The sequence below is a fragment of the Camellia sinensis genome, chromosome 1, assembly GCF_055761805.1.
Source record: "Camellia sinensis isolate YWXY chromosome 1, ASM5576180v1, whole genome shotgun sequence".
In the NCBI taxonomy this organism is placed as follows: Eukaryota; Viridiplantae; Streptophyta; class Magnoliopsida; order Ericales; family Theaceae; genus Camellia; species Camellia sinensis.
Window position 1 is genome coordinate 126,845,273 of NC_138961.1, and position 22,816 is coordinate 126,868,088.

Here is a 22,816-nt window from a genome sequence, read left to right on the forward strand (position 1 = left end):
TAGAAAGTTTAGAAATTTTTTGATTTGTTTAGTTGTATATTTTGAAAATAGTTTTAGAATTTGTAATGATTTGATATTTTGTTGTAGTTTAGTAGATGTGTAAGAAAAAAGTTGAGAATGAGAGAGGAGAGAGAAAGAGTAATTGATTGATATGTACGAGAGAGTAATTTTGAAAAAAAAAAATTTCAACAAAACAATTTTAGAAATTTTCTTCAAAAATTGTGTTGAGAGTTAAACCAAATAAGGCCATAATTTTTCAAGAAGAAAACTAGTAGATTGTTTCTATGATTTTTTAATTACTTTTTTGATTCTTTATATCTTGTAGTTGTAGGTGTGCCAATATTGTCGGACAAGATGAAAATCCTATTTTATGGGGGGAAGAAAAATGGCACGATAAAGAAACAAAAGCGAAGGAAGGAATGGGAGGTTTTGAGGCAAACATGAAAGAGAAGGTGGCCTCAAGACACAAGGAAACTCTAAATCAATCAAAAATAGGTAGAATTTAAATTTTATACTGTTTTGTTTTTTGTTAAATTTTCTAACTATTTTGTGTAATATATAGGTTTCGAAACTGTGTCAAAACTTTTGTTGATTCAGGGCACCCTGGACTCACTTTTCAGAGGTGGAGGAAATTTGTATTCAGTTCGGGACAAACCCATGCCAGAGGCTATGGTCGAACTTTGGAGGGGTATGATTGGGCTTGATGCAAAGAAGAAACTGTTGAAATGAAAGACGTGTTGGATTTGGCGAGGTGTAATGTTGCTGAGATGAAAACTTTGAATGAGATTTTAACGGCCATATCAAGCAAAATGAACATTCCTATTCCCGTTTCTCCCCATGTTGCACCTGATTCACCATCGCCGCCACCACCACCTCCACCTCCACCGATCTCTAACTGTGGAGGAGGTAATGGTGGTAATGGTATATCCAACACAAATAAAATTTCCAAACTTTAAAACAATATATCACCAAAAAAAAAATAATAATAATAATTGATCTTGAAAAGAACTCTATCAAGAAATCATTTTTAAATAATTAAATTAAATATTGAAGCATAATTTATCATTTCATCCATCTCATCAGGGATTGTTCCTCTTAATAATGCACCACAATTCCCTTTAACTACATTGTCCACTATCAAAATCAATTATCAAAGTAGCTCCAAATATATTGAATATAATGCTCTATTGGGTTCATTAGAATGAGATGGAATGGAATGGTCATATTCCTAAAGATCTATAATGGAATTGTCATTTCCTTATAATAATGAATGACGATTTCAATTACAATATATTTTTTATCATTTTTTCTTAGTTAACAAAATATGAGAATGGATATTGTGATGGAATGATCACTTCATTCTAATGAACCAAACACTACTTGGAAGTTTAGCCAAAAAAAAAAAAAGGAGAGAGAATTTAAAAAGGAAAGCAAAAAAGCAACCAAAGATGAGTCTAAAAATTTGTACAAACCAAACAACATAATATTGCATCCCCAAATGAAAAATGAAAAAAAAAAAAAAAAAACAAACAAACAAACAAACAAAGAACACAAACTAAAATTAACAAACAGATGGTAAAACTAAATACAAAACAACTATAAAAGAGAAGATTAATGGAAAGGAATTGCAAAGCATGAACAAAAAACTCTAACAGATCCAAATCACAAAACTTAAGAGCTTTTCAAAGGAAAAGCCACAATACCAGCCCAAACAATGCTCACCATTCAACCATCTCATGCAAGGAACCTTCTTAATCACAATCTTCAGTGCTAACAATAAGAAACAAGGACAAGCTCCACACAATATACAAGCAAAACCAGATAGCAATTTGAAATAGTAACTTAATACCTTTATTCAAAGATAAATTCTTGAAGTAAATCTAAATGGTAAAGCAGCATAGCACCAAACAAGAAGATTAATCAAATCTAACTAACATCCATAAATAAATAAGTATTTAAAACGATTCAAAATCAAAAAGAGGCTTTCAAGGACTAAACAATAGAGCAAAGTCTTAACACTCTTGATGGCTTTACAAACCTAACCCTTCCTTTTCCCCAAATAACAATAATAATTATACGGTGGTGCTACATGCACCAATTAGTGTACACACTAGTATAGTAGTATACCAACTAGTGTTATGATATTATTATTGACCATATTTATTATACAAGTTACAAATACCCAACACCATACAAATAATGCCACATCATCTGTTAGTACAACAAATAAAATATGAAAGTAAACAGATATAAATGCAAACATGAACATGCAAGCTAGTGTAAATACATATATTATTGATTTCAATGAGCAAGAATAAAGTGCAGCAATCAATCTTCTTCATCTTCTTCTTTTTTCTTTCATTTTCCTTTTCTTTTTTTTTTCTTTTTTTTTTTTTTTTTTTTTAGGAAACAGGAAACATATCTCTACATATCTATATACAAACATATACACCACGAACATGAACACGGAATACAACACGAACACGCAGATACGCAAATTTTCAAACATCAAAGGACATGATACACTGGAGACACTCTCAATATATATAATTTTATTTATTTATTATATGTAAAATTAAAAAATATAAATATTATTTATTTATTTTAAAATAAAATATCATTCACAAATTAAAATATTCCTATAATAAAAATAATTTATTTAAGCAAATAATAATACCTAAAAAATAGAAAAAGGGAAAGAGGGGGAAAAAAAAATTTCAAATATATATATATTAGTATATTAGTATATAAATATATATGTACATATATTAGTATATAATATATATTTATATATATTATTAGAAGAAAGAGTAAATTACAAATACACCTCCTAACATTTGATTAAAATACAAATCATCCCATGTGTTTTTAGAAATTACATTTCACCCCCTGAGGTTTCTAATTGCATAACAAATTGTCCATTTTATTAATAAATCATGAAATCAATTAACAGTTTTTAATGATATTAGAAATATGTTTCAATTAATAATTTAGGTAATTTATTATTGTATAGGAGAGCAATTATGAATTTTTTTTTAATTGATTCTGTAAAATAAAAAATTCTAACAATGGGGTATTTATAATCTTTACTTTAAGCAAATCTCAGGGTGTATATTTGTAATTTACCATAGGAAAAAAAAATTAATAGAATAGAACAGAGATATCGAGTGAGTCAAACGCTAGGAGAGAGAGTCAGAACACTAGCGAGAGAGAGAGAGAGAGAGAGATGAACATAGACGAACAGAAGAACAGAAGAACCGAAGAAAGAACAAGAAAAATGAAGAAAAGAAGAAGATCGAAGAAGAGATTTGAAGAAACTAAGAACATACCTAATCTAGGGCTTCATTTCAACAGGTTCTTCTTCACCCTTTCTTTCCCTCTCTCTCTCTCTGTCTCTCTCTCTCTAACTTTAACAGATTAGGGTTTCTATCCCTCTCTATCCATAACATGTCCAAGAGAGTGCCCCAAGCATGTCCGACTGGAAAAATTCAAAAACAAAAAGGGACACCTTCGGTAGAGTGTCGAATACTTGTCCACCGTGTGTCCGACGCATGTCCATGTCCGATACACATACGTTGCCTCTGGAGATGCATTACATACATATGCAAATATACCTTTAAAAATCTTCAACAGGATAGAAGGTGGACGCCAATGGAAGTGCCCAAGCCGCATGCTTTAAGTACACTAATTCATTAGTGATGCCTTACCACCTTTAAAATAAAATATGAAGGACAAACAAATCAAATTCTCATTGAATAGATTAACAACAAAAAGTTAAAAACAAATTAAATGAAATTAATCATATACTCGTATAACGATCACCTTAAGCAAGTTTGTCTATGCAAAGATATGCCAAACAAAATAAAAAAACTCGCAAAAAAAGGAAAAGAAAAAAAGCAGAGTTTGCTAACTTGCAAAAAACCACTTAAACAGATGAGCACAAATCTCAAGAGACAAAGCAAGCCAAAATTTCAAATATACATAGTCAACATGTAAATGGAACTAAAACTACCAAATCAAGCAAACATGCAAAAGGGGAAAAGGGTTTAAGAAGAGGGTTTTGCAAAAAAAGGAAGTCAAGAGATGGGTAAAGGGGGGTTCGTAAAGGAGATAAGAATCAGAATGGGTAAATTGGGGTTCATAGAAGGGGGTTTTGGTCTAGGGTTATGTAAATAGGAGAAGGGCAGAGTTGAGGGTGGAAGATGAAGAGAGGAGAGAGAAAGGGGTTTGCCAAGTTGCATAGAGAAGAGAAGAGATATAGAGAACTCTGAACGAGGAGTTGCGATTGTGCAAAAAGTTCTTCATCAATTACAATAATCAAGAGCAGAGAAAAGAAGCTGTTTACCTAAATTGGAGTCGGAAGTTCTCTGGTCGTAGATGGAGATAAGCCTCCGCAGTGATTGAGATACGCTTGTAGTTGTTGCCGGCATCGTGAATGTGGTGATCGTCGTTAACGGTTGAGAGAGAGCCGATCAGCGTTAAAAGAGAGAGAGAGGCGCAGAGGATGTAAGTTGAGGGAGGAGACAAAATGGTGAGAAAGTAGAAAAGCAAAGAAAATAGATGGAGAGTACATAAGTAGGAGACGTGGCTGGCTCACCTCATAAAAACAGAGTAGCAGTGAGATTACAGAATTGTCCCACAGCAAAAGTGAAAAACAAAAAACACAACACAAAATTACAAGGGCAGGAATGGCAAGAAAAAAGAGAGCCATTCTACTATAGATAAAAGCAACTCCCTCTTATATTGTAAGTGTATAAAGATACATAGCTTGAAGAAAAGGAATTTTGTAGAGATCCCAATTTTTGGTAATCACACTAGAAACTCTAAGCCTTAGGTCAATTGCATTTTAGTCTTTAATTTCATAAAATTTTACAAAATGGTCTAATAAAGAATAATTTTTCTGTATTTTATTTTGTATTATAATTAAATCCTACACTACAGGAAATGACAGTTTTGGTGATCAAAATATTGGTCACCAAAAGTCTCATTTTGGCCGCTGAAACTAATTAGCGACTAAATTCTTTTGTCGCCAAGGACGTCGCCTATACCCTGTCGGCGATAGTATTGGCAACTCAACTATTTTTGGTAGCCGAAAGTGAAATGTTTGGCTTCTAAACTTTGGTTAGTCGGCAAAGGATATCTTTTGGTGACTAAACCATTAGTCGCCGAAAGTGAATGTTTGGCTTCTAAACTTTGGTTAGTCGGGAAAGGTGACCTTTTGGCGACTAAATTATTGGTTGCCGACACTGAACGTTTGGTTACTAAACTTTGGTTAGTCGGCAAAGGTGATCTTTCAACGACTAAATTATTAGTTGCCGAAAGTTCTAACATAAAACTAAAATGGTCTAACATAAAACTAAAATTCAACAATTAGAGACTAAAGTTTTAGTCGCCAATAGAATACATACATTTAGCGACCAAATAGTTCAATCGTCGTTACTTTTACTGACTACAAACTTTAGTCGCCAAAAGCCTCTTCATTTTCATTGCATTATTTTTTACCACCGAACATTTTAGTCACCAAAGGATGCCGTGTTTTTTGTGACTAAAATATTTAGTCGGCAATAGTTTCTTCCCGTTACGTCGAAATGCGTAGTTCACTCTCTAAGACCCGTCTTGCAGTTCATCAATTCATTCTCTAAGACCCTTAGATCTCCAATTGAACTTCAAGCAATGACTAGCTCACTCTCTAGATAAGTTCTGTAACTGTTTTGCATCTCTGGAGAGAGAAATGAAGCAATCAGATCTGGAAATGATGCAGTTTCACACTTTCGTAACTTACCCTACCAAGATAGACCACCATGGCCATCACTTCACTCCTTGAGCAATGAATGAACAGTCTCTGCACTTCAACAGCAGGTTCTGAAATCCATAACACATGACTTCACTGTTGGACAACCGCACCACTCAAACTTCATGCAAAGAATCAACTTGAGCACACCCCACAGAAATGAATCCATCTTACAATCATGTTAAAGCTTACTAAATACTCTGGAGTCCATATTATATTCTTATAATTTCACTAAGTGACTGCCCAATGATTCATTAATGTATGACCAACATTAACACATACTTTCAAACAAAAAAATTCAATAGCAAAATTATATAATTTGAAATAGATTTATGCTTTTCAAACAGATTTTGAAATGGATGTATGATGACTTCCAGCAATTTCCCTTTACCTCTCCCTTTCCCTTTCCCTAGCCAAATCCATGATCCAAACATAACATGAAGAAAATCCCAAAAGCATCCCATCTCCAAATGTAAGAAAAGAGACTAAAACCTGCTTTACAATCCAGATTGGCAAACAAGATAGCTATAATTTCAAGAAAAAAAAAATGACTTCTTCAATCAACCTTAATAATAGAACAGAGGAAAAGAATCACTTAATTGACCAATCAATGGCTTCTTCAATCAACCTTATTATTTTTTGAATAAGTTGGTTCGGAATTTCATTGGGTGCTGAATTGTCTTGAGAAAAGCTTGGATATAATCCTTTTCTTAGAGATGAGAAAAATCTGATGCTGAAATTTTCATTTCATAGAAATTTGTGAAATATATTATGGTTGTATTTGAATCAAATATTTGATATAATTAAAATTACAAAGACTAAAAAAAAAAAAAAACTATAGAGACTATATGTACAATTTATCTAAACACAAGAAACAAACTCAAAGACTATTATATAATTTGTCTAAAAAATTATCTTATATTTCATTCACTAATTGCTACATTAATAGGAAGTTTATAAAATCAGCTTTGAAGTTATTATAAACTAGAAACAGTTGGGATATATGAACAAAACAAAAAAGGAAATAAGAATATTAATGTCCTGCATGTACATATAACATTTGTTGCATAATCTACGTAGAAGGAAAAAAAAAATGCTGAAATTATCTAGTGATATATAATAGTTCTCAAACAAAAACGAGTTAAGAAAGAGATTTAACAAGTCAGTCCTTCCCAACAATGCACATTCTAAAATGATATAAAACTAAAAAACGGAAAGGTAATTAAAACACATAAAATGCTATGAAGCAAAACTGAAGGATGTTTTCAATTCTCATTACCTTAGAAGGAACTGACAAACTGAGTTTGTAAGTTTTCTAAAAACTAGAAGCAGTTAGGACATGAAACCAAACCCAAAAAAAAAACAAAAAAATAAAAGCAGTTAGAAAAGGGCAGCTACAAAAACTAGAGGGGCAAAGGGCAGGGCTAATAATGAAGGAAGAGAAAGAGAGTCTTCGATGTATTATTAGTCAAAACCACGATTTTTTTTTTTTTTTTTTTTAATGAGTAATGTTTATGATAGAGATTGTTGATGCAGAAGGCATGCTTTCGTACACAAGCACAGTAGGAAAAACAGAATTTTCTAATAGCATCTATTATGTGTTCACATCTGCCACTCATTTCTTCAAAATCCATTACTTAAAAGTTTCAAAATGGGACTAAAAATGTACAGTTAAGAATTCAATCCATATCCCCTTCAGCCTCAATTCTTCAATCCAAATCCTGGACTAGAGTGAAGGTACCTAAACAAATTTCTTACTGCATCAAAGAGAATTTAGAACCCAAGCCACGGCCAAAGGTTACCAATACTATGTTGTTGTGATATTAAGGTGTCAAAAATTAAGGCCTTGTTTGGTTTGTATTTGAGAAACATGTTTTGAGATAAAAAGTACGAAAATTTGTTTGGTTTGGTTTTTTTTTAAAAGATGTTTTGAAAAATTATTTTGAGAGAGAGTTTTGGAAAAAGTGATTGATTTGATGTGTATGAGAGAGAGATTTGTTTGGAAAAAACACAAACCAAACAAGTTTTGGAAAAAAAATTTGGAAAAATTTGTTTGGTTTGATTACTTTTAAAAACTTATTTGTAGAGAATTTTTCCCAAAATTTTTTGAGAAACACAAACCAAACAAGGCCTAAGTTTCTGCTTAATTGGGGAATTTGAAACCCTGTGAGTAATGTTGTGGCTGGCAAAATGTGGTGGAGGATCATACTTGATGTACCACTATGTTTCATAGCTATAACTGAGTGATTTAAAGCTTATATAAGCTCTTTATCCAACATTCCTAGGAGAAGGTTCTGTTATTGAGTGGCTGCTGATACTAAAAAATATTTGGTAGCTACACTTAATTTGAACCCTATGAGTAATGTTATGGCTGGCAAAATGTGATGGAGGATCATACTTAATGTACCACTATGTTTGATAGCTGTAACGGACTGATTTAAAGCTTATATAAGTTCTTTATCCAACATTCCTAGGAGAAGATTCTGTTATTGAGTGGCTGCTAATACTAAAAAATGTTGAATCCCATGAGAGTAGTAAGACTTCTTAACAAGTTGTGAGAATCGTTTGGCAACTTTGGAGATAAGAAAGGAAGCTGCATTTAGAAAACTTCACTTTTACTATTTTATAGATGAGTCAGCGACAAATATGTTTAATGATGACTACTATAAGACTTAGTATATCCATATTAGCTGTGATTTGATTTTTTTTTAATTACAAAAAATGCCCTGGTGTGCATGAAACTAGTTTTAAAACAAGTGATTGATGGACTCTTCTCTTTACTGAACAAAAGAGTAATTTTGATGTACGTCGGTGAGTTTGTATGAGTTCATAAAGATCTCTCTTAAAAAAGGTGATTGTGAAATCATATCTTATTGGGTGCTATTTAGTATTATGCCTAAAATATTGGAAAATCATAAGCCTATTCATTGAGAGATGTGATCATGCTGTGGGAGAAATCAATATGGCTGAACCATTCATATGTTGCAGTGGTTAATATGGCTGTAAACTGGCTAGCAAATAAAACTTACACTAGTAAATTAGCAGCGTGTTTCTGTAATCATCCTTTGGAGGTCAAAATATTGCTCAAACTCAACAAAGGAGGGAGAGATTCTCTCTTTTCATGTTACTATTAATTTGATTACACTGGAAATCAAGTACTCACACGAAACAGAAAATTAACAGAAATTTTTTTGGTTTGTTAGTTTTGACTTATGTAATTCCTATGCCGTCTATTTTGTTTGAATTTTTTAATAAGTTTTGACTTATATTGCGATATGCATAGTGCTCTTGCTGAGAAGGCCAAATCAGTGCCACCAACAACAAAGGATGCCGATAAACTAGTCCTCTACGGACTAGTTTAGAAACTAGTCCAACAGACTATCATGATTTCTCTAATTCAAACCCCATTTTGGAATTTCACGAACAGGTCATCCGCATACTCTCACCGTAGCCAAATTCATATAAAAATTATTTATATATATATATATATAGAGTGAGAGAGAGAGAAGCAGGGATAAAAGGGAAAACGGGGCTGATGGTGGTTGTTCATGGTGGAGGAGGAATCTGGATTAAACTCAATGGCGGTAGATGGGTCAATTTGGGGCTGGGTTTGTGTGAAGGTATGCGACTGGAAGAAAACAGAGAGAGATAGAGAGAGAGATACCTAGGGTAATGCTCCAATGGTGGATCGACGTTGGTGCGATGGCGGTGATGCTCCTGTACCCGACGGCTATGGAGACGAAGCGAGAGAGATAGCGTGTAAGGAGGAGGGCAAAGGCATGAGAGAGAGAGAGAGAGAGAGAGAGAGAGAGAGCCACTATGAGAGAGGCGTGAGAGGGCAGTAGAGGTAAAGATTGTATTAAAACGGTGATGCTTTTGAAACCCTAGCAACCCAATGTTTTAGTAGCTAATAAGATAGAGTTGTGTAATTTTTTTCCGACTAAGCCCTCGTTCAAGAATAGACTTTTTTTAATAATTTTTTGATTTTTTTATTAAAATGTGATATAAAAAAAATTAATATATTTTAGATGACTTTTTAACTTTTTACGAAAAAATGTGTAAAAAGTAGAGAGAAAATAGAATCTTTAATTTTTTTGTATGAATTGTTAACTTTTTGACTTTTTTAGTAATTTTTTGACTTTTTAGTTAAAAAGAGCAATTGCCAAACGAGACCTAAATACTTTAGTCGCCAACTAATTTAGAATCCTTCCAAAATTCAAAAATCTCCCTCCCAAAACTTGTAATTATAAATTTTTGACAATTAAACTTGGGATTTTTTGTGAAACCTCCCTTTTGGGCCTTTTTATTAGGATAAAGGATAACCCAATCAATTTTCTTTCAAAAAGCCCATGAGTAGGAAATGCTTACCTTAATAAGGATATTTTATAATTTCTATTTTTTTTTTATCACAATATTGCCCTTATATATAGTATCATACGTTTGAAAATTTGAAATCTGAACTAAAGATCTCGCAGCTGATGAAGACGATGAAGACGATCTCCAAATCGATCATACTTCACAAAATCGATGAAGACGACCTCCAAATCTGAAGATCTCGCAGCCGAACATCTCTCACTTGTTCAATAATAGACGATCTCGCAGCCGAACATCTCTCACTTAGTGGCCGATGATCAACACTCTCAATTAAATGAGAGTTTCATTGAGATTTGTGATTGTTGATCGAGTTGTAAAGGTTTTTCTTCTCAATTAGGTATGTTGATTTGTTAATTAATTTTTTTTGTTTTTTTTTGTTTTTTTTTTATTGTGTTTGATCTGATTTCGTTTGACAGAATCAGAGTAAAATTTTACTCTGGTTCTATTGCTGTGTCTTTTGTTTCAGAGAATGAGAGTAAAATTTTACTCTGGTTCGATTGCTCTGTCTTTCGTTTTAGAGAATGAGAGTAAAATTTTACTTTGGTTCTATTGCTCTGTTTACAATAAAAGTAAAATTTTACGCTGGTGTTAGAATGACAGTAAAATTTTGATTATTGAGAAGATAGGAGGGATATGTTCTTTTAGCTTATGCGTTTTAGTTATCAATTTTTAACTAGCAAAAAAGTTGCACCAAACAAGTTCATTGTCTACAAAAATTTTACTTTTGTGCAGAGTAACATTTTACTTTTATATTCAGAGTCTAACATTTTACTCGTTTTTCAGAGTAAAATTTTACTTTTATACAGAGTAAAATTTTACTTTTAAATTCAGGGCGTAACATTTTACTCTTAGATTCAGAGTAAAATTTTACTCTTATGCAGAATAAAATTTTACTTTTATGCAGAATAAAATTTTACTTTTAGATTCCTTTTGTAACATTTTACTCCTACATCAGAGTAAAATTTTACTTTTAGATTCATGTTTCAAGTTGTGTTGGTGACACACTATATGAGTTGTAAATCTTTGACAAACTAAATAGTAAAATTAACTCTAAAATATAGTACAATGTTACACTAGATCACAGTAAAATTTTATCAATTCAAACTAAACACAAATTGTAGTGACAGTAAAATTTTACTTTGATAATGATAGTAAAATTTTACTTTGATAGTGACAGTAAAATTTTACTGTTAATTGATTACAGATTTGTAAAATGGTTCCACCTCTTATGTTGTTATGCAAGCATGGTGATCGTACCATTGTGTTCAAGGTTGTGTCAAACTGCACGTTGAAGGATTTAACTGATTTCTTAAGTTGTAAATTGAAGAAGTTTGACAATAGTGGTTGCATACTGTTATCGTACTGTTTGCATGGACATTCGCAATGCATGATTGATGATGATTCGGATTTTCAGAATATGTTGTCGCTTGTTTATCCCCTTGGTGTTGACCGGGTTGATGTGATTATTACTGAAATGGGCATTTCAAATGAAAAACATGGAGTTGGAGAATCAGGGGACGCTACTGGATCCAACATTACTGATGATGAAATCGATTTACTCCCTATGCTTTGTCAACATGAAGAAAGGACTTTGTTGTCTTGTGGATGGGTGAATGGAATTACTCATGTAGGTCAAAGATTTATTGGAGGTGCAAAGGATTTCTGGACTGCATTATGTAAATATGCCATTGAGATAAGATTTGAGTTTGTGTATGTGAAGAATGAGAAATGTCGAGTCACTACTGTGTGTTCAATGCGGGAGTCGAAAGCTTGTTTATGGCGAGTACATGCATCTCTGGAAAGTGCTAATAATTTTTTCTACATTAGGACTCTACATGATGAACATACTTGTGGAGCTGCAGTTCGTACTTCTAAAAACTCAAGGATGAGTTCAAATTTGGTTGCAAGTTTGATTGTTAATGAAGTTCGCGGGAATCCCCAAACTCGTCCAATTGATGTTGTGCGTCAATTTACAAATCAATACGGGCTCACCATTACGTACAATCATGCTTGGTTGGGAGTTGAGAAAGCTAGGACTACTACTTTTGGAGATTTCTCTATGTCTTATGATGAGATTCTATGGTATATGGATATTGTGATGAGCACAAATCCTGGTAGCTATTTGCGTCTTGACTATAACCATCAAAGTGGACGGTTCAAGAGGTTTTTTGTTGCATTTATGCTTCCATTCAAGGGTTTAGGCATTGCCATCCTCTATTGTTTATCGATGGAACTTTTCTGAAGGAGAACTATAAGGGCACCTTGTTAACAGCTACAGCGAAGGATGGGGATCAAGGTAGATATTACTATAGTTTATTCAAAAGTAACAAGTTACTTATTCTCAGATTAACATGTTACTGTTATTCAGAGTAAAAATCTACTATATTTGTCCTTTTCGTTTAATATACTTACTAATTGTAAAATGTTATTTTTCAGGTTTTTTCCCTCTTGCAATGGCAATTGTCGATATGGAGACTACAGACAGTTGAGAATGGTTTTTTATGCATTTGTCGAATATATTGTTGGATGAAAGACCAATTACCTTCATATCTGATTGGAACGCTGGACTTTTGGAGGCTTTACCCAAGGTTTTACCTACTGCTTACCACTATTTTTTTCTCCAACACTCGAAGGCCAATTTGAGGGATAGGTTCTCTGGTCCAAGTTTCAACAATACTTTCAGGAGTAGAATAGTTTTTTTGTTTTCTTCGTGTGCTTACGCTCCGATAGTGGGATGTTTTAATCAGTGCTTGAAAGAATTACAAGATGAGGGAAAAAGGATCGTTTGTGGGTTTCTATCCAATTTGCCCTATGACAAGTAGACTAGTTCATATTTTAAAGGACAAAAATACAGTGAAATGCACTCGAATGTGGCAGAGTCTTTCAATTCATGGATTCGTCAAGCTCGCCATTTGCCCACTATAAAGATGATTGATTTAATTAGGTTGAAGATCATGGATTTGATGTCGAGAAGGAGAGAACAAGCTAAGAAATGGAATATTTTTCTTTGTCCGGAGATGGATTCAACATTAGTAAATACTCTTAAAAGTGGAAGAACTTGGTTGGTTAGTCGTTCAAGTGATTATGTTTTTGAGGTTCAATCCCGGCCATCGGTTAGCGTTGACCTCTTGATTAGAACTTGCTCATGTTACCAATGGCAATTGAATGGATTTCTTTGTGCTCACGCGGTGACCGTTATCCAAAAGAGCGGAGGTGATTTGTATGCACATGTGGAACCATTTTATTACACTAGCAAGTTCAAAGATTACTATACTGAGTCCGTTTATCCAATACCCACTGTTGAGAAACCTCTTGTAGCTATGGATGATCTTGTTGTCCTTCCTCTAATTTGTAAGAAGCCACCTGGTAGGCCAAGGAAGAATAGGATCCCATCTAGGGGTGAGAAGATAAGACGAGTACAGTGTGGTAGATGTGAGAAGTACGATCATAATAGGAAGACTTGCAATGAGGCATTGTCATGGAAGACATTATTGATTTTGTAATAGAAGTATGAAAATAATGCAGTTCTTTTGCAATAAGTAGTCCATAGCAATAAAAGTATAGTCTTTTAGACTAGATTTGTGAGGAGACATTGCAATAAAAGACATTTTTACTATGTTCTTGAATGGTTGTCTGTTCTAGTTTCTGATTTGTTTTGTGGTTGAATGGTTGTCTATGGGTGTGATGAGCCTGTGATTTCACAGTAAAATTTTACTATGTTCAGAGTAAAATGTTACTTTTAGATTAAAATTTTACCTTATTTTAGAGTAAAATTTTACTTTTATAGAGGGTAAAATTTTACTTTAGTTCAGAGTAATATTTTACTTTTAGATTTAGAGTCCAAATTTTATTCGCCCTTCAGAGTAAAATTTTACTTTCATACAGAGTAAAATTTTACTTTTGTACAAAGTAAAATTTTACTCATTCAGGTTGTAACATTTTGCTCTTAGATTCAGAGTGTAACATTTTATTCTTATTTCAGAGTAAAATTTTACTTTTATGCAGAGTAAAATTTTACTTTTAGATTCTTCTGGTAACATTTTACTCTTATTTCAGAGTAAAATTTTACTTTTATGCAGAGTAAAATTTTACTTTTAGATTCAAATTGCAACAATTTACTCATCTATCAGAATATAAAGTAAAATTTTACTTTTATGCAAAGTAAAATTTTACTTCATTTCAGAGTAAAATTTTACTTCATTTCAGAAAATATGTTAGTCCCCTTAGAAAAACATTTCCAACTTGTACCAAAATTTACCACAACACACAAACTCCCCTGATGATCATCATGCAATCTTTGTGCAAAAAAAATCTAACAACACAACTACATATATCATCAACATTCACTCCCAGTCAAATCAACATTCATAGCAACATTCATTCCACTTACATTCCCAGTCAAAACAAAATTCATAGCAACATTCATTCCAACATTCAGTCAAAAAAAATTTAAGCCTCTACCTGTATCATTGTATTCTATCCATAACAACATTCATTCACAGTCAAAGTAATATCCTTCTATAATAATGTATTAATCACCAAACCACAGTAAAATTTACTAGAACAATAGACATAGCATGTACTATCTAATACTCTTTTAGTATTCTTTCACTTACAATTACTTTTTCACCGTTCTTTCATTTACAAAAACCGAAATTACATACACCATTCACAGTAGTTTCCCAGAACTTCTCAACATTGTCATCCTTGAGGTCTTAGCTCTTGCCCTTTCAGTCCATGCTTTTGGATAATCATTCAAAAATTGATGCATAATTGACGCTCGGAAATTGTTAATTTTATCATCTTCCATAGAATTTGCAATAGGCTCATCTCTTATGATTTGGCGCATGATATAACATACAATAATTCCACAATCAACACTGTTAATAAAAATCAATATCTTGTTAGATTTAGTCAAATTTGAAAACTACCAATTCAAGCATGTAATAGTAGTGTGAAATACTTACGATGTTGGACGTTGTTGTGGACTATCTTTCACCGAAACCAAGTTTGCAAACTTTCTTCTACCTCTCTTCATTTTGTTGGCCAACTTGCTATCCACATATGTTATCTAACATCATTGCATAATTGTTTGGTCACGATTAAATTCAAGAATAAAACACAGCAAAAAATTACTGTTAATATGATGCAAAGCACTTACAATCTTTTTTGCATCCTTAAGGTAAGGATCTTCTCTGTTGTCTCTTAGCCTTAAAGAATTGTAATGTCTCCACTCATCAAGTTCAGTGTCAAATACAAGAAATGTCTAGTGGTACGGTTTTTCTTCCTTTTTGTTCCCATTGGAATTCATGCAAAAATGAAGGTATCTATATCCATTCAAATCTTGTTCAAGGACTTTATCAATTAAATGATTTCTCAGCTCCCCATAACCCCATTTCACTAAAGACTGCATTTAATCATATAAGAGTGTCATGTCTCAAGTTGTGTTGGTGACACACTGTATGAGTTGTCAATCTTTGGCAAGCCAAATAGTAAAAATTAACTCCAAAATATAGCACAATGTTACACTAAACCACAGTAAAAATTTATCAATTCAAACTAAATACAACTTGATGGCTTACCCAACAAAGGTTTGAGAAAAAGAATGATTCATTCTTTTTTGGCTTCTTTGCTTGTTGCTCAATCTCAAGCATTTCTACGAAGCTGTCAATGACCTACAAAAACAAAAATCAATTAAATATATGTTAATAAAATGAATTATTTTTAGTTATTGAAGTGAACAATAGTCATTGAAACTTGCATGGCCACTTACATTATTTGCAGTATCAGCATCTCTCAGAATTGCATCCGCATCATGCAATGTAACATATACTTCATTTTCTGTGCCGGACCATATGATTGCACTAGTTATAAGGTAAAAAAAATGTTGATTAACACGTTGCAGTTTGATAACAGTAAAAATCTGTTGTTTGATAAAATTAAAATGGTCTTACTCTATGGTTTCCAAATTGTAAATCTTGTTCAGTAGACACTTATCATTCTCATCAAGCAATTTACATATTGCAGCCTTATCTGGAAACAAAACCCTTTCAACTGGCTTTGGTTGGCTTAGAGGCAAGTTGTCAACACAAATCACTTTTTTTTATATCACTTCAATTGCTTGTTTTGTGGTCTTTTTTTTCTTTGCCTCTCTTGGCTCACATTCAAAATCAGACATCTCTTTTTTCTTCCTTGCCTTGATTTTGATTTTCTTGACCATGGATGTTTGCAATGGCTCTATGACTATAGGTATTTCTTTCAATGTAGTTTGAATCCCAAAGTTTTTCTCTTGTTCTACTCCTTTAGCATGTGGCATTTCTTTAGAAGCAAAACCTTGGGTAGCCGCATGAACTGCATTTTCTTCAATCTGTTCAACCAACTGTTTATTTTCAGATTCGAGTACTTCAATCTCCTTTCTCAGTTTCTCCATTTCTTTCTCTGTGTTGCTCATCTTTTCCATCATTTCTTTTGTTTTTACCTCTTGATCCTCTTTTATTTTTTGCATTGTTTCCCTCATTTTCTTCAGTTCTTCAACCAACGCTATATTCTCACTTTTCAGCCTCTTGTTTTCCTTTTGAAGATCAATGAAGTCCTTCAAAGGTTGATCATCTCCTAAAGCTTCAGCTACATGATCTTTATCTTCTTCAGTCTTCAAATTTTCCTGCATGTCCAATGCATCTTCTTCAGTTTCCAAATTTTCCTCTATGTCTAATGCATCTTCTTCATCATCATTGCAAATGAGTTCTATTTCTTCTCTGGAAATGGGCTTCAGTTCATTGTGATTTACCTTCATTTGAAAAATAGAAAAAGAAAAGAAGCCATCAATTAAGCAAACTTTAACCACTAAAGTAAAATTTTACTCTGTTTCAAAGTTAAAGGTTACTCTGATTGTAAGTAAACTTTTACTCTAATTTTAAGTAAACATTTACTCTGACTGTAAGTAAAAGTTTACTCTGATTTAAAGTAAACTTTTACTCTGACTTAAAGTAAACTTTTATTCTGTTCAAGAGTAAGTAAAATTTTACTTTGACTGTAAGTAAAATTTTACTCTGATTTAAAGTAAACTTTTATTCTATTCAAGAGTAAGTAAAATTTTACTCTGACTGTAAGTAAAATTTTACTCTGATTTAAAGTAAACTTTTACTCTGTTCAAGAGTAAGTAAAATTTTACTTGACTGTAAGTAAAAGTTTACTCTGATTTAAAGTAAATTTTACTCTGATTTAAAGTAAATTTTTACTCTGTTCAAGAGTAAGTAAAATTTTACTTGACTATAAGTAAAAGTTTACTCTGATTTGAAGTAAAAGTTTACTTTGATTTAAAGTAAACTTTTACTCTGTTCAAGAGTAAGTAAAATTTTACTCTGTTCAAGAGTAAGTAAAATTTTACTATGTTTCAAAGTAAAAGTTTACTCTGACTGTAAGTAATTTTTACTCTGTTCAAGAGTAAGATTTTATTATATAAGTATAATTTTAAGCAAAGTGAACTAGTAAGGCTGAGTTTGGAAAGATGATACCTCTTCAGGCTTTAGTCTTTGCAATGACCTCTTCATTAGCTTTTTCTTCAATGTTGATAAGTCCCATTGAAGGAGCCTTGGACACAAATTTTTTCTTTGAGGTTGAATGAGGGTAGTATGCTCGCATAACCAATACTATAAAATAAAAAATCGAAATTAGTTAATTCTCTAAAGATAGATTGCATAATATTTCAAGTAGTTCAATTTACTTACCAAAAGAAGAAGTACACATCCAGTGACATTTTCAGGACTTCCTAATGAAGAATGGATTGAAGTAGTCAACGTGGATGCAACTGCAGTCGACCATGCATACGAATTCATCATTTCCAAATCTTCTACAAGGGCGACAAAGGTCCATCCAACTGTTAGACCAGTTGTTGGTAATAGCAAAGTCGCCACAATAAATAGACACATTATTCGTGCAACATCCTCAACATCAACTCTCGTTGTGCCTTCCAACGCATCTCCTAATGCCTCTCGCAAACTCTTTACAGATATTCTTGACATATTACGAAACCTTCTCTGCACAAAAGGTGATTCTTGTTTCTTCCCATATGACACATCTACTTTTTTCGTTCCCGATTTTATCCCAAAAATCAAAGTAATGTCACTGTCCCGAATGTCACATGTTTTCCCCCCAAGCTTAAATCCTTTTGCATGAAAGTCATAAGATTTGATCACATCCATGACATTATCGTCAACTTTCTTGAACTTCTTTAACACCACATCATCTTTCTTCCAAAAACATTTAAACATCCCAAAAGGTGTTCTCTCAAGGGCAGTAATGTGTCTTTTAGTGAACATTGTGTCTCACATTAGGTTTATCAATGAAACAATATTGGACCTATATTGTTTCATATAGTTCTCCCTCTCCCGTACTCCATGTACAATATTCAACTTCGAAGGACTTTCTTTACTACTTTTGCTCTTTTTTTTAGGGACTTTCTTCTTTTGTATAACTGTTGGTGGAACTTCAAAATCATCATCATCAGCAGCACCACATTTGCTTTTTATAACAACCATTTTAAAACACTAAAAAGTTTTCCTATATCAACAGTGTAACATTTTACTTTAAACAACAATGTGACAAAACAAATAAGCACTAAACAAAATGCACAAGCATTGTAATGAGACAGTAAAATTTTACTCTGTTTGGCAGTAAAACTTTACTTTTATTGAAAGTAAAATTTTACTCTGATTGGAAGTAAAATTTTAGTCTGAAAAATTCATGAAGCAAGTGAATTTGAAAGCATTGAAATTGCAGGACCAAAACACTACAGAAATCAAAGCGTAATGAGCAAAAGCTAGAGTTAAAGTAAAATTTTACACTGTAATAAGTAAAATTTTACTCTCATTATAAGCAAGTGAATTTGAAAGCATTGAAATGGCAGGACCAAAACACTACAGAAATCAAAGCGTAATGAGCAAAGGCTAGAGTTAAAGTAAAATTTTTCTCTGTAATAAGTAAAATTTTACTCTCATTATAAGTAAAATTTTACTCTGGTTGGAAGTAAAATTTTACTCGGAAAAATTCATGAAGCAAGCGAATTTCAAAGCATTGAAATTACAGGACCAAAACACTACAGAAATCAAAGCGTAATGAGCAAAGGCTAGAGTTAAAGTAAAATTTTACTCTATAATTATGAAATACCTAAATTAGTTTTCAAAATTTTTAAACCTTAACATTCTCACATGATTTAGTAATTTAAAGTATTTTAAGATAGTGATAAAATTTTTAGAACAAATGATCTTTTGTGCAACCAAAAATCCCAAATTCTACTCACGTAACGTAATCTCATACACCACTTCCAAAATGAACACAAACCCAGACAGACTTCATAATGTCGAAAAACTAGCAAAAAGAGGAAAAAATCACCTGTAAAATGTGTGTCCAAGAGATAGAGTAAAGCGTAATGCCGAGTTTGATTCGAGCGCAAGTGACAAACCTGTAATGTTGCTAGGGTTTCAATCGACGAAACTGTAACAAAGTAGCTCCAGAAAGCGAAAGTAATGAGACTCAGAGAAGGGTTTAAGAGAGAGAGTAAAGCGTAATGCCGAGTTCGATTCGAGCGCAAGCGACGAACCTGTAACGTTGCTAGGGTTTCAATCGACGAAACTGTAACGAAGTAGCTCCAGAGAGCGAGAGTAATGAGACTCAGAGAAGGGTTTTAATCGTTGCTAGGGTTTTCGAATGATGATATTCAGAGGAGATGAGGGTTTTCAATCGATGAAATAGAGAGAAGAGAGAGAAACGGTGCAATTGTTTCATATTTCCCCACTTATATGGATGGGCATTTTAGTCAATTCATGCTATTTTTTTAATTGAGGGGTTTTCATCCGTGGGCTTCACACAAAATAGGCCCCATGGAAGGGGCTTTTCACCAAAAATCTCATTAAACTTTTGGTCATCAAAAGATAAAAAGTAATTTTTTTTTTTCATTTGGCGACTAAATAATTTTAGTAGCGAAAACTAACTCTACATCGATTAAAACATATTTTAGTAGTTGAAAATAAATTTTTGGGGACCAAACTTTTGGTTGCTAAAGATAAAAAGTAATTTTTTGTTTTCCATTCGGCGACTAAATAATTTCAGTAGCCAAATCTAACTCTACAGCGACTAAAAAAAAATTTTGTCGCCAATTGTAGCATATTAGCGACTAAAAATTGTTTTATTCGCCAATTGTGGCATTTTTAGGTACTAAATTTTTTTTAGTCGCCAATAATCAATATACCTCGACTAAAAAAATTAGTAGCTAAATCTTGTACTTTTGCCGACTAATATAATTTTTGGTCACCAATTTCAAAACTTTTGGCGACTAAATTTTTTTTAGTCGCCAAATTTAGTCACCAAAGGTGCAATTTCCTACAGTGCTAGAACACCATGTTATATTTTAAAATACCTAGTTTTTATTTATTTTAACCCCTAATCTCTAAATTAATTCATATATCTTATTCTTGTCTTTTATTTATTATTTATTGGAAAATGAGTATTTACATATGTATTTATAAATATTATTTTGGGAAAAACTTAGTTGCGGAACCACCTAGAAGATTTGAGAATAATATCCAAATAATTATTAGTTTTCTATTTTCCTTAGTCATTAAGATAATTTTCTTAGCTATTAAGGAACAATAATTGCCTAAGGATAAAATTGCCTTTTCAACCTAAATCCCTTTCCTATAAATTGAGAACATTTTCCTCATTCCCTACCCATATTTTCAACAGCAAAGGAGAGGGTGAGAGGAGGAGATTGTGAATTATAAGGAAGTGAAGAAGAAGAAGGAAGAAAAGTTGTTTTCTTGAGTTAATGTAAGAATCAGACCTCTCTCTTGTCTTCTCTAATTCTTTCACCCATCCCATTCTATGTCGAGTATGCTTTCTTGTGTTATATATTAATGGTAAATATGACTTTTGATGTGTATGCAAGTGTGGTATGAATTGGTGACATTGTCTTGCAATTTTGTTCAAAATATGCACTGCTGCAACTTCTCTATTTTAAAATGTATATCAAATTTATTTATTTATCAAATCTGAATTTAATATAGAATAGTTGGTGTGTTTAGAGCTTATAATAATTTTATTAGCCCCTCATTGTGTATTTTTAGGGCTTGGATATTTTGTTTAAAAATCTGGTCCTAAGACTCTGAAAAACAGTCCACTTCTTGCAATTTTATAAAATTTCAGAAAAATCATCTCATGTTGGTTCTTCTGTCAAAATTTAGAATTTTGAGTCCTCTTTCCAACATAATTTATTTAGGTGAAAATCTTCGAGTAGGTTGAGAGGAAAGCTAGTTTTCCCAAAGGGTGACAAATCTGGACAGGTTTTCGAACCGAGCTAGTAGATGAATTTCTGGCTATGCTGTGCAAATTTTGAAAATTGGAACTGAAAATAGACATGTTGTTTATTGTTTCTGTGCAATTTCAACCCCTAATATGACCTGGAAGTATTTTTCCCAAAGCATTCTTTTTAACTCTGCAGTTCTGAAAGTATTATGTTATTTGTTTCTAAGTACTTCAAAACATGCTTAATGTTGTTTGTTTGCTTTACCATACTTATGTATGATTATCATGGGCTATATTTCCTCTCTTATGTTGTCTCATGCTCTTTTATATTACCGAATGTGATGAACTTACTTATCAAAAGATCTAATAAACGGGAAATGATAAGGGGTTGGCAATGGGTGACGTTCACACTAGTGTTTCGGAATAATTTATACATATGAATAACATAAATTATGATGAGATTAATACCAAATAAGTTAAGTCTTGCACAAGCGGTCTAAACGAACCCCTAGGATGACACAGATGTATTCAGACTCTATGCGGTGATTTCAGGGTGTAAGCGAGGCCTTTGGTATGTGTAGGATGTAAACGAGCCCTAGGCACGATTTGGTATGATATGTGCAGGGTCTAAGCAACCCTAGGCACGATTTGGGTGTAAGCGAGCTCACTTGTTTGGCTGTCACTTTTGAAGTCCATTAGTGTCACTGGCCGGTAAATAATCGAGAGGTGGGCATAGGTGGTAAGGTCTGTAAAGCAGCAAAAGGGGAGTTCTGAATAGTCCGATGTCCAATCCTTATGGTTGGGTAGAAGCATATCTTTGGGGGATTCTAGATATCTAGCCTAACTACTAATTCACAGAACCTTATTGTAGTATTGTATGTTATGTTACCCGATTTGTTCTGTGTATGATTGATTGGTTGATAGAAGATATGGGAGTGTGTGTATTTTTATTGGGCATTTCAAGCTCATGACGTGTCATGCCAGGTGAGGAAGCAGTTTAAGATGGTGAAGGTTATCCCAAAGGCAATTAAGGTGAAGTGTTGGAGCCGTGGTTCACTTGAAGACTTAGACTACTAGTTGTTTTTTCTATGACTTTTGGCGTGACAATATTTTGTAATCCTATTGCGGAACACAAATGAATTAACTATGCTATTAACTCTTCTTATATGTGTATATTAAAATGTTTTGGTCATCTATTCTGTTTGAGTTGCATTTTACATTTTTTTTTTTTACAGTCATGAATTTTGGGGTGTGACAAATTTTCTTCTTCTTCTTGGGTTCTGCGGAAGGCAAGTTCAACCCCATTCCACCATTGTGGCTGATCTTGAAATTGTAATATAAGGCCTCGTTTGG

At 32.9% G+C, this 22,816-nt stretch overlaps 2 protein-coding genes and 2 long non-coding RNA genes across 4 annotated transcripts; 3 read left to right on the plus strand and 1 right to left on the minus strand.

The window, feature by feature from the left end:
• Nucleotides 1-1,916: 1,916 nt before the first annotated feature.
• LOC114257226 (uncharacterized) lies at nucleotides 1,917-9,682 on the minus strand. Its single transcript, XR_014338489.1, has 2 exons — nucleotides 9,456-9,682; nucleotides 1,917-3,710 (listed from the first exon to the last, which is right to left on the minus strand). It is a non-coding gene; the product is annotated as an uncharacterized LOC114257226 (long non-coding RNA).
• Nucleotides 9,683-11,378: 1,696 nt separating this feature from the next.
• On the plus strand, nucleotides 11,379-12,654 carry LOC114301521 (uncharacterized). The gene is made up of 3 exons (XM_082913821.1): nucleotides 11,379-12,279; nucleotides 12,360-12,461; nucleotides 12,602-12,654. Exons 1-3 carry the CDS (start codon nucleotides 11,379-11,381, stop codon nucleotides 12,652-12,654), a joined length of 1,056 nt encoding a protein of 351 aa, XP_082769947.1.
• A 369-nt stretch (nucleotides 12,655-13,023) lies between these two features.
• LOC114323664 (uncharacterized) lies at nucleotides 13,024-13,668 on the plus strand. The gene has a single exon (XM_082913828.1). It carries the CDS (start codon nucleotides 13,024-13,026, stop codon nucleotides 13,666-13,668), a length of 645 nt encoding a protein of 214 aa, XP_082769954.1.
• A 7,227-nt stretch (nucleotides 13,669-20,895) lies between these two features.
• LOC114320966 (uncharacterized) lies at nucleotides 20,896-22,655 on the plus strand. Its single transcript, XR_003650100.2, has 2 exons — nucleotides 20,896-20,989; nucleotides 22,448-22,655. It is a non-coding gene; the product is annotated as an uncharacterized LOC114320966 (long non-coding RNA).
• Nucleotides 22,656-22,816: the final 161 nt, after the last annotated feature.